Here is a 16,523-nt window from a genome sequence, read left to right as displayed (position 1 = left end):
AAGTGAAAAGTATTTTGAACTGTCTCCGTCGATAGTTTTATATTTTTTACCCACTTGAATAGATTATTCTACTATTTGTTGGCACTTACTTGCTTATTGAACATATTAAACTCACCCCCTTATTATTCATCTATTCCAGAACAAGATACCCGAAATCTCGTTCCTGAACAGTAAAATATTGACTAGAAGACCGTTTAGTTTTTATTTTAATTCGAAAAGTACTTGGTATTAATTATTTATTTTGTCTTAGTGAACATTTATTTTAGAGTTTAGACATGTTTTGTGAATGTTGAACATTTGGGTTAAGTATTCAAGGGATGTACTTTTACGTTTCTAAAATTTAAAATATTTCTATAGATTATTTTACTGTTACATTGTGGGTATGCGCTTAGGACTCTAGATGAGAGTTCGAGCTGTTACAAGCTACCAAGCAATCAATCATCTCAAAAAATAAATTTTTTCCCCTTAATTTAGGTATTTTCCATTAAAAAAAATCATTAGTGTCTAAATATTGATATTAGCTAGCACTTAAGGAAAATTTTGCAAACAAAAATTAATTTCTTAACTAAAATATTTGTCACAAAAAGATTTATTTTTCCATGACTAATTTTTATATCTTCAGCAACACCCGTATTGCAACCAGCATAATGATGAAATTCTTCGTCCAAAAACTCTTTTTAACAAAATTTGATATATTCAACGAAGAATTTATTTATCATAAAAAGTATTTTTGCTTTAATTTATATTTTATTTATTAATGAATCGAATTAAATATAAAAACTATTGTTATTGAAATCCATTATCTAAAGAAATTATTTTGAATTGTTTTGCACAGCAATATTAATATATATATATATATTTAATTTTAATAATATTTGACTAATTAATAATACATTTGTATAAAGAAAACTTTGAAAAAATCACGTGTAGATTTTTCTTTTAAAGCAATAACAAACTTTGATATATGTAAAAAATATTTATGTTTCTATGTTAAAAAATGCATTTTTAAATTTTATTTTTTACAAAAATATATTTCTTTATTTATTAACGAAGTACTTTTTCATTAAAGAATCAAGAACGAAAAATGTCATCATGCATAATGTGAATCTTTTCATTGATAACTTTCATTTTTTAATGATCGAATATTCCTCCTAAAATTTTTATTTTATTTGGCAAAAGATAACAGTAAAAAAGCTCTAAGTTTTTACAAGTGATGCATATTTGAGATTATATTTACCTGCCTTCAAATAGTTGTGCAATTAGTTATACATGGATTTATTAGATTGTGACTCGTATAGACAATTTAATAGTTAGAAATAATGCGACATAAAAATAGAGTATGGTTTGTAAATAGAACTTATTTCAAATATATGTCAAAAAAAAAAAGGCCTAAATTATGCTTTGCTAAATTTAGCTCTATTGTTAACCAATTTGCTTTAATTTAAGTCTTCTTATATAATTTTTGAACTTGTTTGCAAACTCAAATAGTTTGTTTTCTATCTTAAGTTCTAGTAAACAAGCTACTTAAATGAAATAAAACATATTATTAACAATACAAGCAATATACTAGCTATCAACTATGTAGAAAGATAATAATTTAGGATAAATCAATTTATTTTTTCTTTGTAATCAATAGTCATAACTATCATATTAGCTATGATCTTTAAATAAATGTGTTCATAACTAATACACTGTGCATGAATATAACCATATTCGAACTTCTTCATGAATCATTTAGAATGCATAGGAAATTAGGGCTTTAACATCCTTGGGAAAATTATTAAATTTAGAAAGGTACTATCTCCTAGTGTTATAATTCCTTACCATTAAGAAAAAAGTACTGCTTAGAGAAAACCAAGAAGGATATAAAGTTTGAGAAATACAAGAGATTCTCCAAAATTCTAAAATCTCAAAAAGGTAATGCGGGCATATTACTAAATTAAATAAACCTCTTCTTGGAATCCTGTATTTTCTGTCTCTACTTTCATCATCTTTGAGCTTGGAGATAAGATAATGGTGATCGAAGTTGCCAGAAATCCCTATTAAAAATAACACTACTCCAAGCCACTTCAAATCTAGTTTAGGCTCCACGATTCTTTTTGTAAGTTGTTGACTATACAACATTTGACATAAAGTAACTTAAAATAATAAGAACTATTTTATCAAGATTCATTCCCCAACTATATTTGTGAACAAATTGCACCTGAATTATATACAAATTCAAATATTAATTCAAAAATTACAGTGGCGATAATGAGATTTGGTAAAAATTAATAGTAGGAAATTAACTATCTGACCTTGAAGATTCTCTTGAGGAAATGGAGAGTAAGAGCTGATTTGAGAAGCAGAAACCTGAGGCAGAGACCATCATTTTCGTCGTGATGAGGAAAGAGTTCGAAGAAAGTGAGGCATACGAGAAATGTTGGAGTATATTAGACAAGCATGCTGATTCAACTTCTCACCTTAATCTCTTTAAGTTTAAATTGAGTTTGCGAAGAAATAGGCTTCATAAATTTGGAGTATTGGATGTGTTTGCTGCTCAGTTCCCATATCGCTAAATTCGTCATTCCTATCAATGTTATCGCTATAATCGCCATCATCAGCCCCGATGGTGCAGGGAATATCACTTTCTCCACCAGCATTGCCTCTGTGTGTGTGTGTGTTTACTTATTTGTGTTTGAGGAGAGAGAATATATGTTTTTCATTCAAGTGTACACCATCTTTCCTATTTAACTGAAATTACAACTAAAGCTTAACGAGCTTAACAGAAGTAATTAAACAATATTAAAACACTTAGTGTAATACTCTCCCTTAATATGAATAATAATATCTTTCACAATTTATTTTGGACGTGTCTAATACTTCTCCTCAAGATAGATAATATACATTTTTTTTACAGTAATCTTAGATAGTAAAAAAAGTAACACATGGAAAAGAAGAATTTTATGAAAATATGAGTAAGTTGATGCTTTGAAGAAATAGGCATTAGCTTGACCATGTCTTAGGTAATATGCTCAACAAAATAACAATCAATTTTTATGTTCTTGGTTCACTCGTTGAACATTAGATTGGTAGCATATAAATAACTGTTTGACTACCACAAAAATAATCATAGGTTATGAGTTATTTACTCAAAATTTATGAAGTAATTAACATATCCATATCAGTTCACTAATGGTGGATGTCAACACACTATATTCAGTCTCAACCAAAGATCTTGAGATAATATATTTTTTCTTAACTTTCAAAAAAATTATAGAATCACTAAGAATGATTTAATAATAATCCTATTAGTTGTTGATAACAGGATGAATTGAGATTGTGAACAAAGAATGAAATGTCAATATGATTAGGTTAATCTTTAGGATGAGATAAGACTTGGTCTACAAACATACTTACGAGATGAGACATTTGCCTATGTCTATACTTGAGTCATGAATTTTATGGCATTTCTTATTGGTATGTCCATAAAAATTGCAACATGTGCAATAGGACTTGCTCCTACTTTAGGTTTTATTTCCATCAATGCATTGCTGCTTAAGATTCTCAGCCTTAAGTGAAAAAGTTATGTCAACCATGTTTACAGACATAAGAGCAATATTGACATTGATGCTCTTCTTAATTTGTTAAAGAAAATATTTTATTAATCGCAGGTTGATGATCTAATAAGAATATCTAACTCTGAAATTTAAAAAAACTATTTAATTCCATCAAGAACAAAATAATATATTTTGTTTTGAAATAGTTATTCAATTCGGCTACACCCCTACAAGTGCACTTGTTGGATGAACAAACTAGTCCTAAGTGTTTAGCTCGTCCCAAAAAGCTTTTAATATTGTAAAATATATACTAATTGAGTTTTAATTTTGTAAATGATTAATTAAATAATTTCGTAGTTGAAAAAGTTAAAGATCGTTGCTTCGTTGAAAGTAGTATTAGAAATTAGTTCAAATTTCAGTAGTATAATCAAAGAAGAGAATGTTGGCCAAAATTTCCTTAAATACATAATTCAAGATCCAAAAAATTACAACATTATTATTATGAATTCAAGAACTAAGCAGATTTCGATTATTATCATATGGCTTTCCGATAAAATCATCAAGAATCTTATTTTATTCTCACAAATGAAGTAAGTGACATAATTCTACGAGACATAACTATTTTTTATAAGTGAATGAGAAATTAATAATAAATAAAAATTTAGTTGCTGCAAACGTATTATTTATACTAAGAGAGAAGAAAATCCATGGGAGAATTGAGGAAGTTTATAAAAAATATATATATATTTTTGAGTCTTTCAAGAGAGAAAAATGACTTCAAAACTCTAACAGCATGTTGTGGTATCTTGAGAGAAGAGAATCCAAAGCCAATGAATGCCTAAGGAGGTTAACAAGGGCAGTTAAATAATATTAAGAGCACGTGTCTAATATATAAACATGTAAATCTATATATATATATATATATATATATGTATTCTTGGAGCTGCTGCTAAATTTGTATTTGTGGTCTATACACTGAACTATGTATATATTTCCTTGGATCCATGATTAAGGACAAAAATAAAAACATTCACGCTCTTGAGGGTGTCTGACTGGAATCTTTTTTAAATAAAGTTCATATATATTATTTATTTATTGCCTCAATATATATATATATATATATATATGATGTGTATGTATATACATGGTATAGTGGCAGAAATTACTAAAAGAAATGAGATAATAATATTATTCGCTAAAAATAAACGGAAGTTATAAATTTTAATTATATTTTTACTTTTAGTTTTTATATAAAATTCTCCAATAGTAATTATTATTTTATCTAGTAAATGATAATAATTTGTAAGCATTCAAATATAATATTTCATACAATGTATTTATATTTACAATTTTTTAATTTTATATTATCTAAAGTTCTTTCTGTAACATTATTCTATATGTTTTTAAAAACTTATAAAACAAATATCTATATATATATATATATATATAAGGTACATATATTAGACTAACTATATATATATATATGTAATTTTATGAAATTTTGAGTAACGCATCTCAAATCCAATGTTTAGACTCCTTCCAGGAAGGGTAGAAATGAAAAATTTTGGAGGCTTGAGTAATGTATAGAAAATTAGGGTATTTAATAGCCTTGTATGTCTCAGAATACAGTATTTTGTACATATGTATGGGATGTAAATTTTGGCTGCAATATAATTGATATCATCATAATACTTGGTTTTGGGAAAAAAGACTTAAACCAAGCATAAAATCACCAGACAAATTACGTTCATGCCTAAATATAAAACCAAGGATCTCTAACTCATTTAAAATTTACCATCTTACAATCAAACTAGGGGAAGCAAACCAAACAAATAGGAAAACAAATTTTTAATTTCTGACTCTTGCTGATAAACCAAACCATCCACACACCCATCGCACTTCAACCCATTCTAAACCAAGTTTGAATCTATACCTCCCATATCTAATTTAGAAGAAAACAAAAAAACACAGTCAAGTTATACCGCGATTGCTTCAGGCTGGCCGAAAACACGGGGGAAGAAGAAAAAATTTTGGTGTTTTTTTTCAACGGACCTCTTCAATCTCACTCAGCCTCCTTTCTCTTTGTCGATCTCTCCTTTCAATTCTTCTTCTTTTTCTTGCCTTAGAAATCCCAAAATGCCCTTCCCCACTTCTATCGGGCCAAAGTACCAACCAACTTGCTTAAGTATCTCTTCCCCAAAAAAATTCAACCAACTTCTGCTTCTAATATTTTCAAGTTGTGTCCACCTATAGGATACCATGCACTACTTACTGCTAAGAGTTACCTGAGTTCAAATGCTCTCTGTTCTGGTTAAGATAATAATGATTACCACTGAATTCCCCTGCAAGAAAAACCTTCATGCTTTTGGCAGCAGGGAGCAAGTAATTGAATGAAAGGAGCAAAGTTGATAAAGAATCCTTCTGATCATGATGGTAACTCCTCCTTCCATTAAAACAAAATGCTCTGGAAGAGGATGGATAATTTACTTTTGAATCAGCTTGTAGGTGAAGAGCCCGCATATCCCAGACGAATTCTATTTGATAAAGGCCTCGCGATGAGCCCATCAGCAATCCAACCCACAGATTCACTATCATTCTTGACATGGTTAAATTCTCTTCGCACATAGTCTAAGGACATTTGTAGCCGCCCTCCTGGTTTGCAATCCATAGAGACACCTCTTGCTTCAATTCCTGCATTCTTCTCCAGCCAGTATAGGTAATTCACTTGAAATAATGACTTGAGCATTTCTTTTGGCGAAGAACTTTCTTTCAGCACTATCTGTTCCAAATCAATATTCAATTAAATAAAAAAAATAATTGTTAGCAATTAAAATGATACCTTGCTTGACAGGAGAAAACTTCCCAAATCAAAATTCAGGTTGGTGGTTATGTTGCATTCTCACTTTATTCCTTTTTTTTTAAGATAACATTCTCACTTTATTCCTTAAGAAAAAGTAAATTTGGGGTTTCCAAGTCCCTCTTGTTTCTTATATAAGTTTCCCCTAAAACTTTTCTGGAGCCCGTGCAAACATACCTTTGACAATAGGAGATGCTAGAAAGAGTTAAAATTCATGCACTTCTAAAGGAAGGGAAAAATATTCATGCACAATACTGAGACAAATCCCAACAAAGATAGCTGGAAAGGAAAGGATAGAACAACCTCTAGGGAAATGAAATAACAAAAGGAAAAAAGAAAAATTGATATTAACTGACAACCATTTTACCTTTCTTTTCCAAATTTCAAAATAGTGGGGTTTTCTTAAGAAAATTCTAGATTACTAGCAGAATAAATTAAATTGCATTCACTTCTTGGCAATTATAAGATCTCTTCAACAGAAAACGATGTTAAAGTCATCTGAGATTTATGTCAGCATACTTATCCCTTTTGTCAATAGCAAAACTTCAACATAGTGAGCTGTCATAGAACGTATCACATGGTTTTATTTTAAAATGGGTCAGATTCAAGGAGTAAAACAATAATTTGCCTGTAAAAATTATAACAAACCCTTAGAAGCCTCAACCGTAACCAGAGACACTGAGGGATCAATAAGCTTGGGAATAATTATACAAGCTTGAGGATACAAAGATCAACCGCCACACCCCTATTCTGTTCCACCAACCAACTAAAGAAGGAAACAAGAAAGAGATTACAACGAAGGTGATGATTCACTTACACAGAATTTCCCCTTGTGCTCCATCAAAATGTAGCCTTCGTCCCTATACAAATTAAACAGTGCAAGAGCATCTTCCTTTCTGTAGATAATATCACTCAGCTTGGATCCCAACTCTAACCGTCGGTCAATCTTGGCTGCTGCATTCATTGCTTCCAAAGATAATGAAACAGGTTGTGCCTAAAACAAAGCAATATATGTATAAAGATTAAATTAAATGATTGACTTCATAAATTGACACAGCCACATGTCATATACTAGTCAAAATTAAGTTAATCCCAGTCACAGCTATCCTAGTTATTCCAACTGTCAAATGGAAAATTTCTTTTGTTTCTCGAGAAGACCGAAGGCAGAATTTCTAAGCTTTGAAAAGGGTGTCGTGACACAAATATATACATAAAACTCCAATCTAGTACAAAGATATTCCTAATTTCTTTGAGTTGAGAAGAGTGCAAGTGGAAAATTTGGATACGGCCGATTATTTACCATGATCGCCAAATATCAGGATGCCATCAAACTGCAATCCACTATCAAGACAGGTAAATTCAAATATGTAGATGCACTGCACCAAAATCCATAACTACATCTTAAAGAGGCTTGCCCATGGAAGTTTCTGCCCTTATTAGACAAAGACTACTTCAGCATTTTATGGTTAAATAGTTCAAGCAGAGTTAACTGTGTGGACTTCAAAGAAATTAATCACTACTTCGATATAAAAGTAACTCTACTCACAAATGATGATTTAATTAAAAAGTACCTAGAATGACTTTTCTAAGAAAATCTAAATACCATTTGATAAGAATAAAATAGAAACTAATACAACATGAGCCCTGGTTCGAAAAGGTAATGTTGAAGCTTAATTTTGGCTTGAATTAAATTCATGTCTAAAGTGCAAAATTGCAGTGAAAAGCAAAATTTACTTGTATCAACTTCCAAAAGGCAATCAATGAAATTCATGATATATCTCATATATATTGTGCTTCTGTTCAATAATATCTCCAGTATAAATTGATGGAAATACAGGCAAAAAGAAGTTTGTAAGATAGAACTTAAATGGTTTAAGCTCAGTTTTAGAACTATTTGAGTCAAATATCAAGCATTTTTGTTTCTTACTCTCTACAAAAGAAAACAGTCAAATCATGGGTGTGCTTAAGTTGGACAAAAATAAGTCACCTTGTTGGCAGATCTTATACAAAGGAATGGTAGAGTGGGAAAAAGTGGTTCTTCATCATTAACATCTTTGATTGGAGGAGCTTGGCCACTAAGAAGATATTCACTAAAAACCAAACCTGTCAACAGAACCAATAAATCAATTTCCCATCATATGGTCAACTTATTTTCTTTTCCAAAGGATGCTAATAATAATAAAGATGATAATTTTTCTCAAGGAAAAAAAAAATTGGCGGTTATGATATCAACAGCCACCATAGGGAATTTTAAACTTCTCATCCATGCAGAAATAGTTAGCAGTCTGTGCAACAGTTAACAGAAGCTTTGTTTTTTTCTTTTTTAAAAATAACAGTTAACAGAAGCTTAACGGCTGTCTGCTAACAATGTGTAAGGAAAGAAAGAAGATGGCAAGATGCAAACTTGCATATACATATTTATGACCAGGAAATATATATCCATCTTCTCTCTTCATTTTTTTTTTTTTGCCTCTTATACCCACTGTGAGAGATGGCAAACAAGATATAAAGAAAAGAGCATCACAGTGATGAAGTAGGAACAATGTCCAAAAGCATGGGTTGAAGAAAAAAATTACTTGCACGATAGGGATTTAACGTCCTTAGTTGGATGCATTGGTATGACTTGAGATTGCAGTACATATGGATCCATGTTATGAGACAAAATGAAGAAAGCCCAAGAGTTGTAGAAGTGCCTATGGAGTTAGCCAATGCTATTCCAAGCATGATGCCTATAGATTTGCTAACCATTCCTTGAGCTTCACCCTTTGCAATGACCTACAACCAACACTTACTATTAGAAAAGGTAAACTGTAGATCAAGCATATGCCTACCAAAGAAGGAAATACAAAGTAAATGCATGTTAGCATCATCCAAAAAAAAATTCAATTCCATGAACAATGAAGTATGAGCAGTTTCTTGGTTTTTGTTTTCTGGAAAAGGAATGAGAATTGAAGTACGCTAACCTCAGCGAAGTTTCTTTGAGCAGCGAAACCAGCATAGAAGCAGCTTCTGGTAGCAGCCTGTGATGATGAACATCAAATCCCAATGGTTATTGTGTGTGATTACATCTGATCAAGACAGTAATCACCAAAAATGGAATATGATGACCTTCCTTCCAATAGAACGAATTCACACCATGGAACCATAAAACAAAGAGACGCAACATTGCGATGTTCTAATTAGTGAAAAACAACATAAAATCAGTCAAGCATTCCTGGAAGGAGGGTTTTAACGGCAAGCAAAGTTACCTGAGTAACATCTATAAGAATTGACAACAACTCTGGGAAAGATCATAGCATATACAGGAGGGTTTTGTAATATTAGAAGAATAAAGGAAGATGAAGATGGAAGAGTAACCTGGATGAGCGCAGCAGCAGAACGGCCAGCACCAGCAACAGCACCAATTAAGACAAAAAGATGCGGGAAAGCAGGAGTCAACATCTCCATCCCAAAAGCAGCATTTTCAAGAAGATCAGCAAAAAGTCTCCACCCTTTTGGATTAACATCGAAGTGGCGCCCATATTTCGACAGCATAATCTTACTCAAATACCCAATTCCGTCCTTAAGCACCCAATTGATGGCAGCCGCAGTAGGAATGGCTCCTTTACCTAACCCAACAGCATAAAGCAACGCCTACACGTATACGTACACATGGTATTGGATCCATTTCAATAAAAAGAATTATCAATCGAAGTGGATACCTGTGTAGCTAGCACACCACTGATTTGGCTGGCGACACCCTGAACTCCTCGCCAGAGCGAGTAGTCCAAATAATCCGCTGTAACGCTTCCAGGGAACCCTTCCGGAAGCAACAATCGCACAACGAGATTCCTGCAGTGCGCCCAGAAGTCTCCGACAGACAGCATAGACGATGTTGCGGCGACAAACGCGTCCTTGGAAAAATCAGCGAAGAATGGAGTCCACTTGCTCCCTTTTACCTCCCACACCACATGCTCTGAGTCTGCGCCCGTTGTTATGTTTCTCGCAATAGCAATGGCCGAGGCCAATTGGAAACTGAAGAAGCAGCAAAAGCATACAAGAAAAGAGGAGAGCAATAAACGAAAGAACCGAGAAGAATCCTCGCCATCGCCGTCATCAAATAGGTAGTTATTGTCGTCGTTACTATTAGACCCACCATCTCCATTGTTATTCTGATTGTTGTCGTTGCTGCCACCATCACCATGGACGAATTCGAGAACCGGAAGCGGCCAGCGCAGACGATTCTTAATTTCAATTACAGGATTGGAAATGGTGGAGACAGGAATGGATGTAGAGTGGAGAGGAGTTGGTGATGACCCGAGGCGAAGTGGCAGCAGAGGAAATGGGTGAATTAGGGCATTTGTAAAGTAAAGAGGGGTTTTGAGGAGATTACAGGAGCCGCCATTTGCATTGTTAAGAAGACAGAGCTTCCAAGTGTAGGCGGAAACCATCACTGTATCATCGTAGCTTCAACTCCCCTTGCTGCGTATTTCTCGATAAGCCCTTCGAAGGAATTACAGCTCTAAATTATTTGTGTAAAGATATTTGTTTGGATATTTAGTATTTATCACATAACAATAATAACTACAATAATATTAAAATAAATTTTAAAAAAAGAATATTTATAACTAAAATATTTAGTTTAGAAATATATTAGATAACGAAATTTATAATTTAAAATATAAAATATAATAATAACTAACAAATATATTAGATAAGTTAAAGCTACTTCTTAAAAAATAACTAGCTGATTATATTTTTTTCTTTTTCTTTTAGTTTTTCTAAACCAAATTAATAGAAATAAAAGGTGTTTTATACATTAAATAAAAAAAATAGCATATGTGATATAGCAAGTGTAATACTCGTAATTAAATTTTTAAAAAATTTAAAATTAATGTATAAAATATAATTTTTTTATTTATGAATTTTATTTAATGTAAAAATTAGAAAAAATAAGTGGATGATGAAATTGAATATAATTTTGAAAAAAAAATGTGAAAATTTGGGTTCTGAGAGTATTTTTGAAAGAAAAATCGAAAACTAAGAGTTAAAACATAATTTAAAAAAAATATGTCACGTAAAACTGCCCAATTAGCAAGCCTGACGAACCGGAGCGCGCCGCATGGTAAGGCACGCTGACGTAGTGCCACACGGGAGGCCTACGTTGGCAATCCGTGTACTTGCGATCGGACAGTCTGCAATTATTCCTGCGCGTGTGGACGGTCCGGATTCATTTCTTCCTCATGCGCGATCGTACGGTCAAAATCAAATAATGATGAACGGTTCAGATTTATTTTTTATTTAAACACGATCGGATAGTCAAAATTAAATGCGATAGACAGTTCAAATTAAAGGGAGACAGATATAAATACCTCATTTCACACTGAACCCTAACCCTAGCCGCCAGAGAAAAAGAATCAGTCGCCGGGAGTGAGAGCCAACTGCCAACCGCCACCGTGCCAGAGCCACCTCCAACTGCCAAAAGAGGTAAAAATTTTCTCATTCGCTAGAAATTTGATTTTGAACACCATCATGCCTAAATCGGAGTAAAATGACGGACGAATGAGTCGGAAACTGCGGGTAAAGCCCGGCGGCGCCGTCGCAGGAAAAATAAAAAATCGCTTTCGATGAGGCCCTTCTCGATTCCCATTTTATGTAATTTTTCTACCATTGTATTCACCATTCTGTTTTTCATAGGTTGATCGAAAGAAAACGCCCAACCGCGAAGGTGAGCCGGCAGAGCCACAGCACCGGAAAACTCCGCCATGGTAAGCTTCTGTTTTTCGATTTTTTTTTGCCAACCGAGTCCCCTTAACGTGTGTTCTCGCAGGGATGAGTACAAAATCGGTCGAAATCGGCTGAAACTGATCGAAAATGGTCAGTCCGAGGCAAACCGCCGCCACAGGCAGCGCGGCGGTGCTACCGTGTTGGAATTTCAAAATTGGCCAGAATAGAGTTTTAACACCGATTTTGAATTTTTTTCAGGGTATTTCTAGGTACCTGGAGCGCGTTTTAATCTCTAAATGAAAATTTAGGGAATTCGGGGACCGCTAGTAAGCGCAGCTGAAAATTTAGCATTCGGACAACGATTCGGGTAAGAATCCCTCACCCTATTCCTTGTTATGGAATTGAAGTTTAATTATAAATAATGTGATATTTTATACAATTTAAAAATCTTGATAATTAATTATAGGTTACTAATGGAGGCAGAACCGATTATTATTCACTGTTGATCCTGTTTGATTGATTTTACTGTTTCAAATCCATAATATTACACTGGAGTTTGTATGATGATTCAGTAGTATTTCCTTGATGCATGTATTGCTTATTCTGCGTTATTTACAGTTAAATTATAAAATTAAAAATTAAATGTAAACAGAAAATTATTTAATTAAGTAAATGAATGAATGGTAGCCTTATTGGATATCTTGAGAGATGGTGGACGGACCGGGTACATAGGGAACCCTACCGTGAACATTACTTCATACTGGATGAGGTATCGAGGATTGGTATTTTGGCGCTCATACCGGACGGGGTATGAAAATAGTCAGTTTCACCCTCATACTAGATGAGGGTATTGAGGGATGGTATTTTGGTATTCACACCGGACGGGGTATGAGAACAGCCTGTTTCACCCTCATATCAGATAGGGTATTGAGGAATGGTAATTTTGGCGCTCATACCGGACTGGGTATGAGGATAGCTGGTTACTTGAAAATGTTGAATAAGGGTTCACGCGTAATAGGAACATCCTTATGGACCCCCATGGATACTAGTAGACAGATAAAAAGAGAAAGTTATTGTTTTAGTTAATTGAATATGAGATTATGATATTATTTGTGCTATTATTTCTATAGGTCAATTTTGAAAATTTTGCTACGGTAAGTGTACAATAAATGATTTTACTTATGGTAAATGAATTTACTTAAATTAAGAGCTCTATTAGTTATTTTCATGATTTTTACCAATCTTCATTTCTGTATCAGTGAGTAGTGTGATATTCTTACTAGGCTAGTGTAGCTCACTCTTTCATTAAATATTTCAGATCAAAAGAATCAAGATCCAGATCTCGATCCATAAGAGGGTTGCGAATAGAATGTCCAGTTGTTTTCTTTCTATTTATTTCTTTAATTTTTCGTTATTCTTTTAGAATGGTCATTCTCGTAGCCCTATTAGATATTTTGAATTATTGTGTAAGGAATGTAAACCCTAACACTATTATTTCGCTTCTGCATTCAATTTATAATTTATTTCATTTCAAGTTCTAGGCCGTTACAACAAGTGATAAAGGATCTAATAACAAAATGTTTTAAAACTCTTTTTATAATAATATCATAAAATTTAATTTTAAAATCTAGTCATTAAAATAATTGTACATTGCTTAAGATATTAGATTATATAAAAATAGTCCAATGTAAATGACAAATTTTTAAAACTGTACTTATTCTTTATTTTGAACCATTATTTTAAGTTTTTTAGTTTTATTTCTCTTTTATTCACTATAATACGTAGTGTTTTTTATAAGAAAGCTCTTTATTAACAAATATGGAGATATATGACAATTTCACCTATTAGTCTTACCAATTTAAGCACCACTCAAGGTTAAAAGACTAATTTAGTGTAGGTCTATCTCTTGTTAAGTTTGGTCTTAGTTGATGAAAACCCTAGTTAAGTCTGAATAATAACTTGTAAAACAAAACTTATATCAAGACTTGTGGTATCACATAACTTAAAGCTAACATTTCTCAAATCAAGCCCAGTTCAAGATTGAGCTAAGATTAAGTCACGTATTCACAAAATCTTCCAATCCTTGACTCATATAAATTGATATTTATAAGGTTATATAGTATACATATATGAGTATTTACTAAAAGAATATATAACTGAAGTTGAAGAAGAACTTGAGTTTCAAAGAAGAATGAAAAATTTTGGTTCTTCGAAAATATCATATTTACTCTTCAAATTATATTTAGAGTAATTCTTATATATATTTCAAAAATTGAAATATATCATATTTGCATGCTTGCATAAGAAAGAGAGAAAGATAATAAAGGAAAGAATTAAGAAAAAACACAAAAGTGGGTAAAGGAAAAAACAAGAGAAAAATGTACTCAATAACTGTTTTGAATTAAAATTGTTGACATAAAATTAAACGGAAAGTTTTATCTTTTAAAAATAGTTTTTTAGTTTGAATTCAAAATAGATAGTTCCATTGCCTAAAAAAATGGCTTTTTTTAAAAAACTTTTTTTTTTTCTCATTTCGTTTAGTCTCTAATCCTTTTGTTGAGTTATGATATTTAAAAGCAACCATGAATTGCAATTATAATTGCTTAATGTGATTTAAAAACTTTATCTTGATAATAAAATTTCTTGAGTCCATTTGCAATTTAAGAGAGAAAAATATTCTTCTAATTAAAGTTTATAAGAAACTTCTTGCCTACATTTTCTTGTTTCTTTCACTTCTCAAAATCAAATTTTGTTTATTTAACAAATACTATATGAATCTATTTTTATTTTAGATACTTTCAAATCGATTATAAAAGTATATAATTCTTAAGCTTGTAATATACTTAAATGACACTTATAACAGGCTGTGAGAGACTCATATATCTCTCACTTTTGATCATTTTGTAATTATTATTATTATTATTTTGATTAATCCAAATTTTTATTTTTTTTTAAAAAAATGATGAATGGTTATGAAGAAGAGCAAGAGGAGTTGTAAAGAGATAGAGGTGAGAGAGAGAATTGTAACGACCTCAGAAATTTAAAAAGGAAATGTATATAAAAATTTTGAGTGCGGAAGCGAAATAAAAAGTTCTGATTAATATCTCTTACACAATAACCGAAACATACTAACAATATGAAAGAATAAGTGAACTAAAGGAAATACTAGAAATAAAATACTATAAAGAAAACTATAAAATATTTAGGCATCTACTCACTGTCTTCCTGCGGAATGGGCTCGGGAACCAAGTCCTTCTGATCTGAAATTGTTAAGTAAGGAATGAGCTACACTAGCCCAGTAAAGACGTCGCACTATATTACTGTCACAGAAGTAAAATATTAGTAGAAAAACAAAAACGACCAATGGAGCACAATTTTTAACAAATTCATTAATCAATAATAAAACTATTTACCATCCACTTACCTCGATGAGATTTATGAAAACGACCCATAGAAACAATAACATCAAAGATATCATGAATTCATACGTACTCTTTAACATAGCACATGTTATACTTTTATATTTCAATTATTAAATAACAATTTTCCTCTTTTATCAGCCTACCAGGATCCATAGGGGTCCCCGTGCGCGATTCAATCTGGGCCATCCGTACGCGTGCAATCTGGGCCGTTCGTACGCGTTTTTGATCTGGGCCGTCCGTGCGCGCAGGAACGGATCTCAGCCGTTCGATCGCGCGCACACGGATCGCCCACGTGGCCCTTCCGTGTGGCCTCCCGCATCAGTGTCTCTGCCACGCGGCGTGTCCTGGTAGGCCGGGGCTGCTGACTTGGTGTAATTTTTTTAAATTGCGTTTTGACCCCCAATTTTCAATTTTCTTTTCAAAAACACCCCCAGAACCCAAATTTTTACTCATTTTTCCCAAAATTATTTTTAATTAAATCTCAAAAATAATTTTATCCCTTATTATTATTATTGTTATTTCCATTTAATTAAATTAAACTAAATTAAAACTATATATTATTACATAATAAATCATTATATTAAAAAAAATTAAAATAAAATAAAATAATATTAATAAAAATAATAATAATTTTGGGTGTTACAAGAATAGTTAAAATATTATTTAAGGAGAAAAATATTAAAATTAAAAAATTTTATGTAAAAATTAAAAATAACTTGATATAAATGTAAAAACATATAGTTAATTGTGAGAATTATCTAGTAAAAATATATAAGTAATTGTAGGAATTATCTAATATTTTTAGTATCAAATTATAATTTATAATATATTAATTTAAGTAAATATAGATAACTATGGAACCTTTTGTTTTTACATAGTTAAGTAAGACTAAACTATTTTTAATCAATTGAAATATAATTCAATATATAACAAACTTTAGTTGCCAAAATTTTAAAATAATCTTAACTGTAAAAATGTTGTTTGATTTTCCTTTTTTTT

General features: G+C 31.8%; 1 protein-coding gene and 1 pseudogene across 1 annotated transcript; both read right to left on the bottom strand.

Moving 5' to 3' along the window:
- Window positions 1–1,734: 1,734 nt before the first annotated feature.
- Window positions 1,735–2,642, bottom strand: LOC148240475 (uncharacterized; annotated as a pseudogene).
- Window positions 2,643–5,293: 2,651 nt separating this feature from the next.
- RUS1 (root UVB sensitive-like protein (Protein of unknown function, DUF647)) lies at window positions 5,294–10,914 on the bottom strand. The gene is made up of 7 exons (XM_088209623.1): window positions 10,098–10,914; window positions 9,754–10,029; window positions 9,360–9,416; window positions 8,973–9,171; window positions 8,384–8,499; window positions 7,214–7,390; window positions 5,294–6,318 (listed from the first exon to the last, which is right to left on the bottom strand). The coding sequence occupies exons 1-7, from the start codon at window positions 10,824–10,826 to the stop codon at window positions 6,034–6,036; spliced, it is 1,839 nt and encodes a 612-aa protein (XP_088065749.1). The 5' UTR covers window positions 10,827–10,914; the 3' UTR covers window positions 5,294–6,033.
- Window positions 10,915–16,523: the final 5,609 nt, after the last annotated feature.

Source organism: Carica papaya, chromosome 8 (assembly GCF_054855325.1).
Source record: "Carica papaya isolate Zhongbai chromosome 8, ASM5485532v1, whole genome shotgun sequence".
NCBI lineage: Eukaryota > Viridiplantae > Streptophyta > Magnoliopsida > Brassicales > Caricaceae > Carica > Carica papaya.
This window is presented reverse-complemented; position numbering and strand designations above follow the sequence as displayed.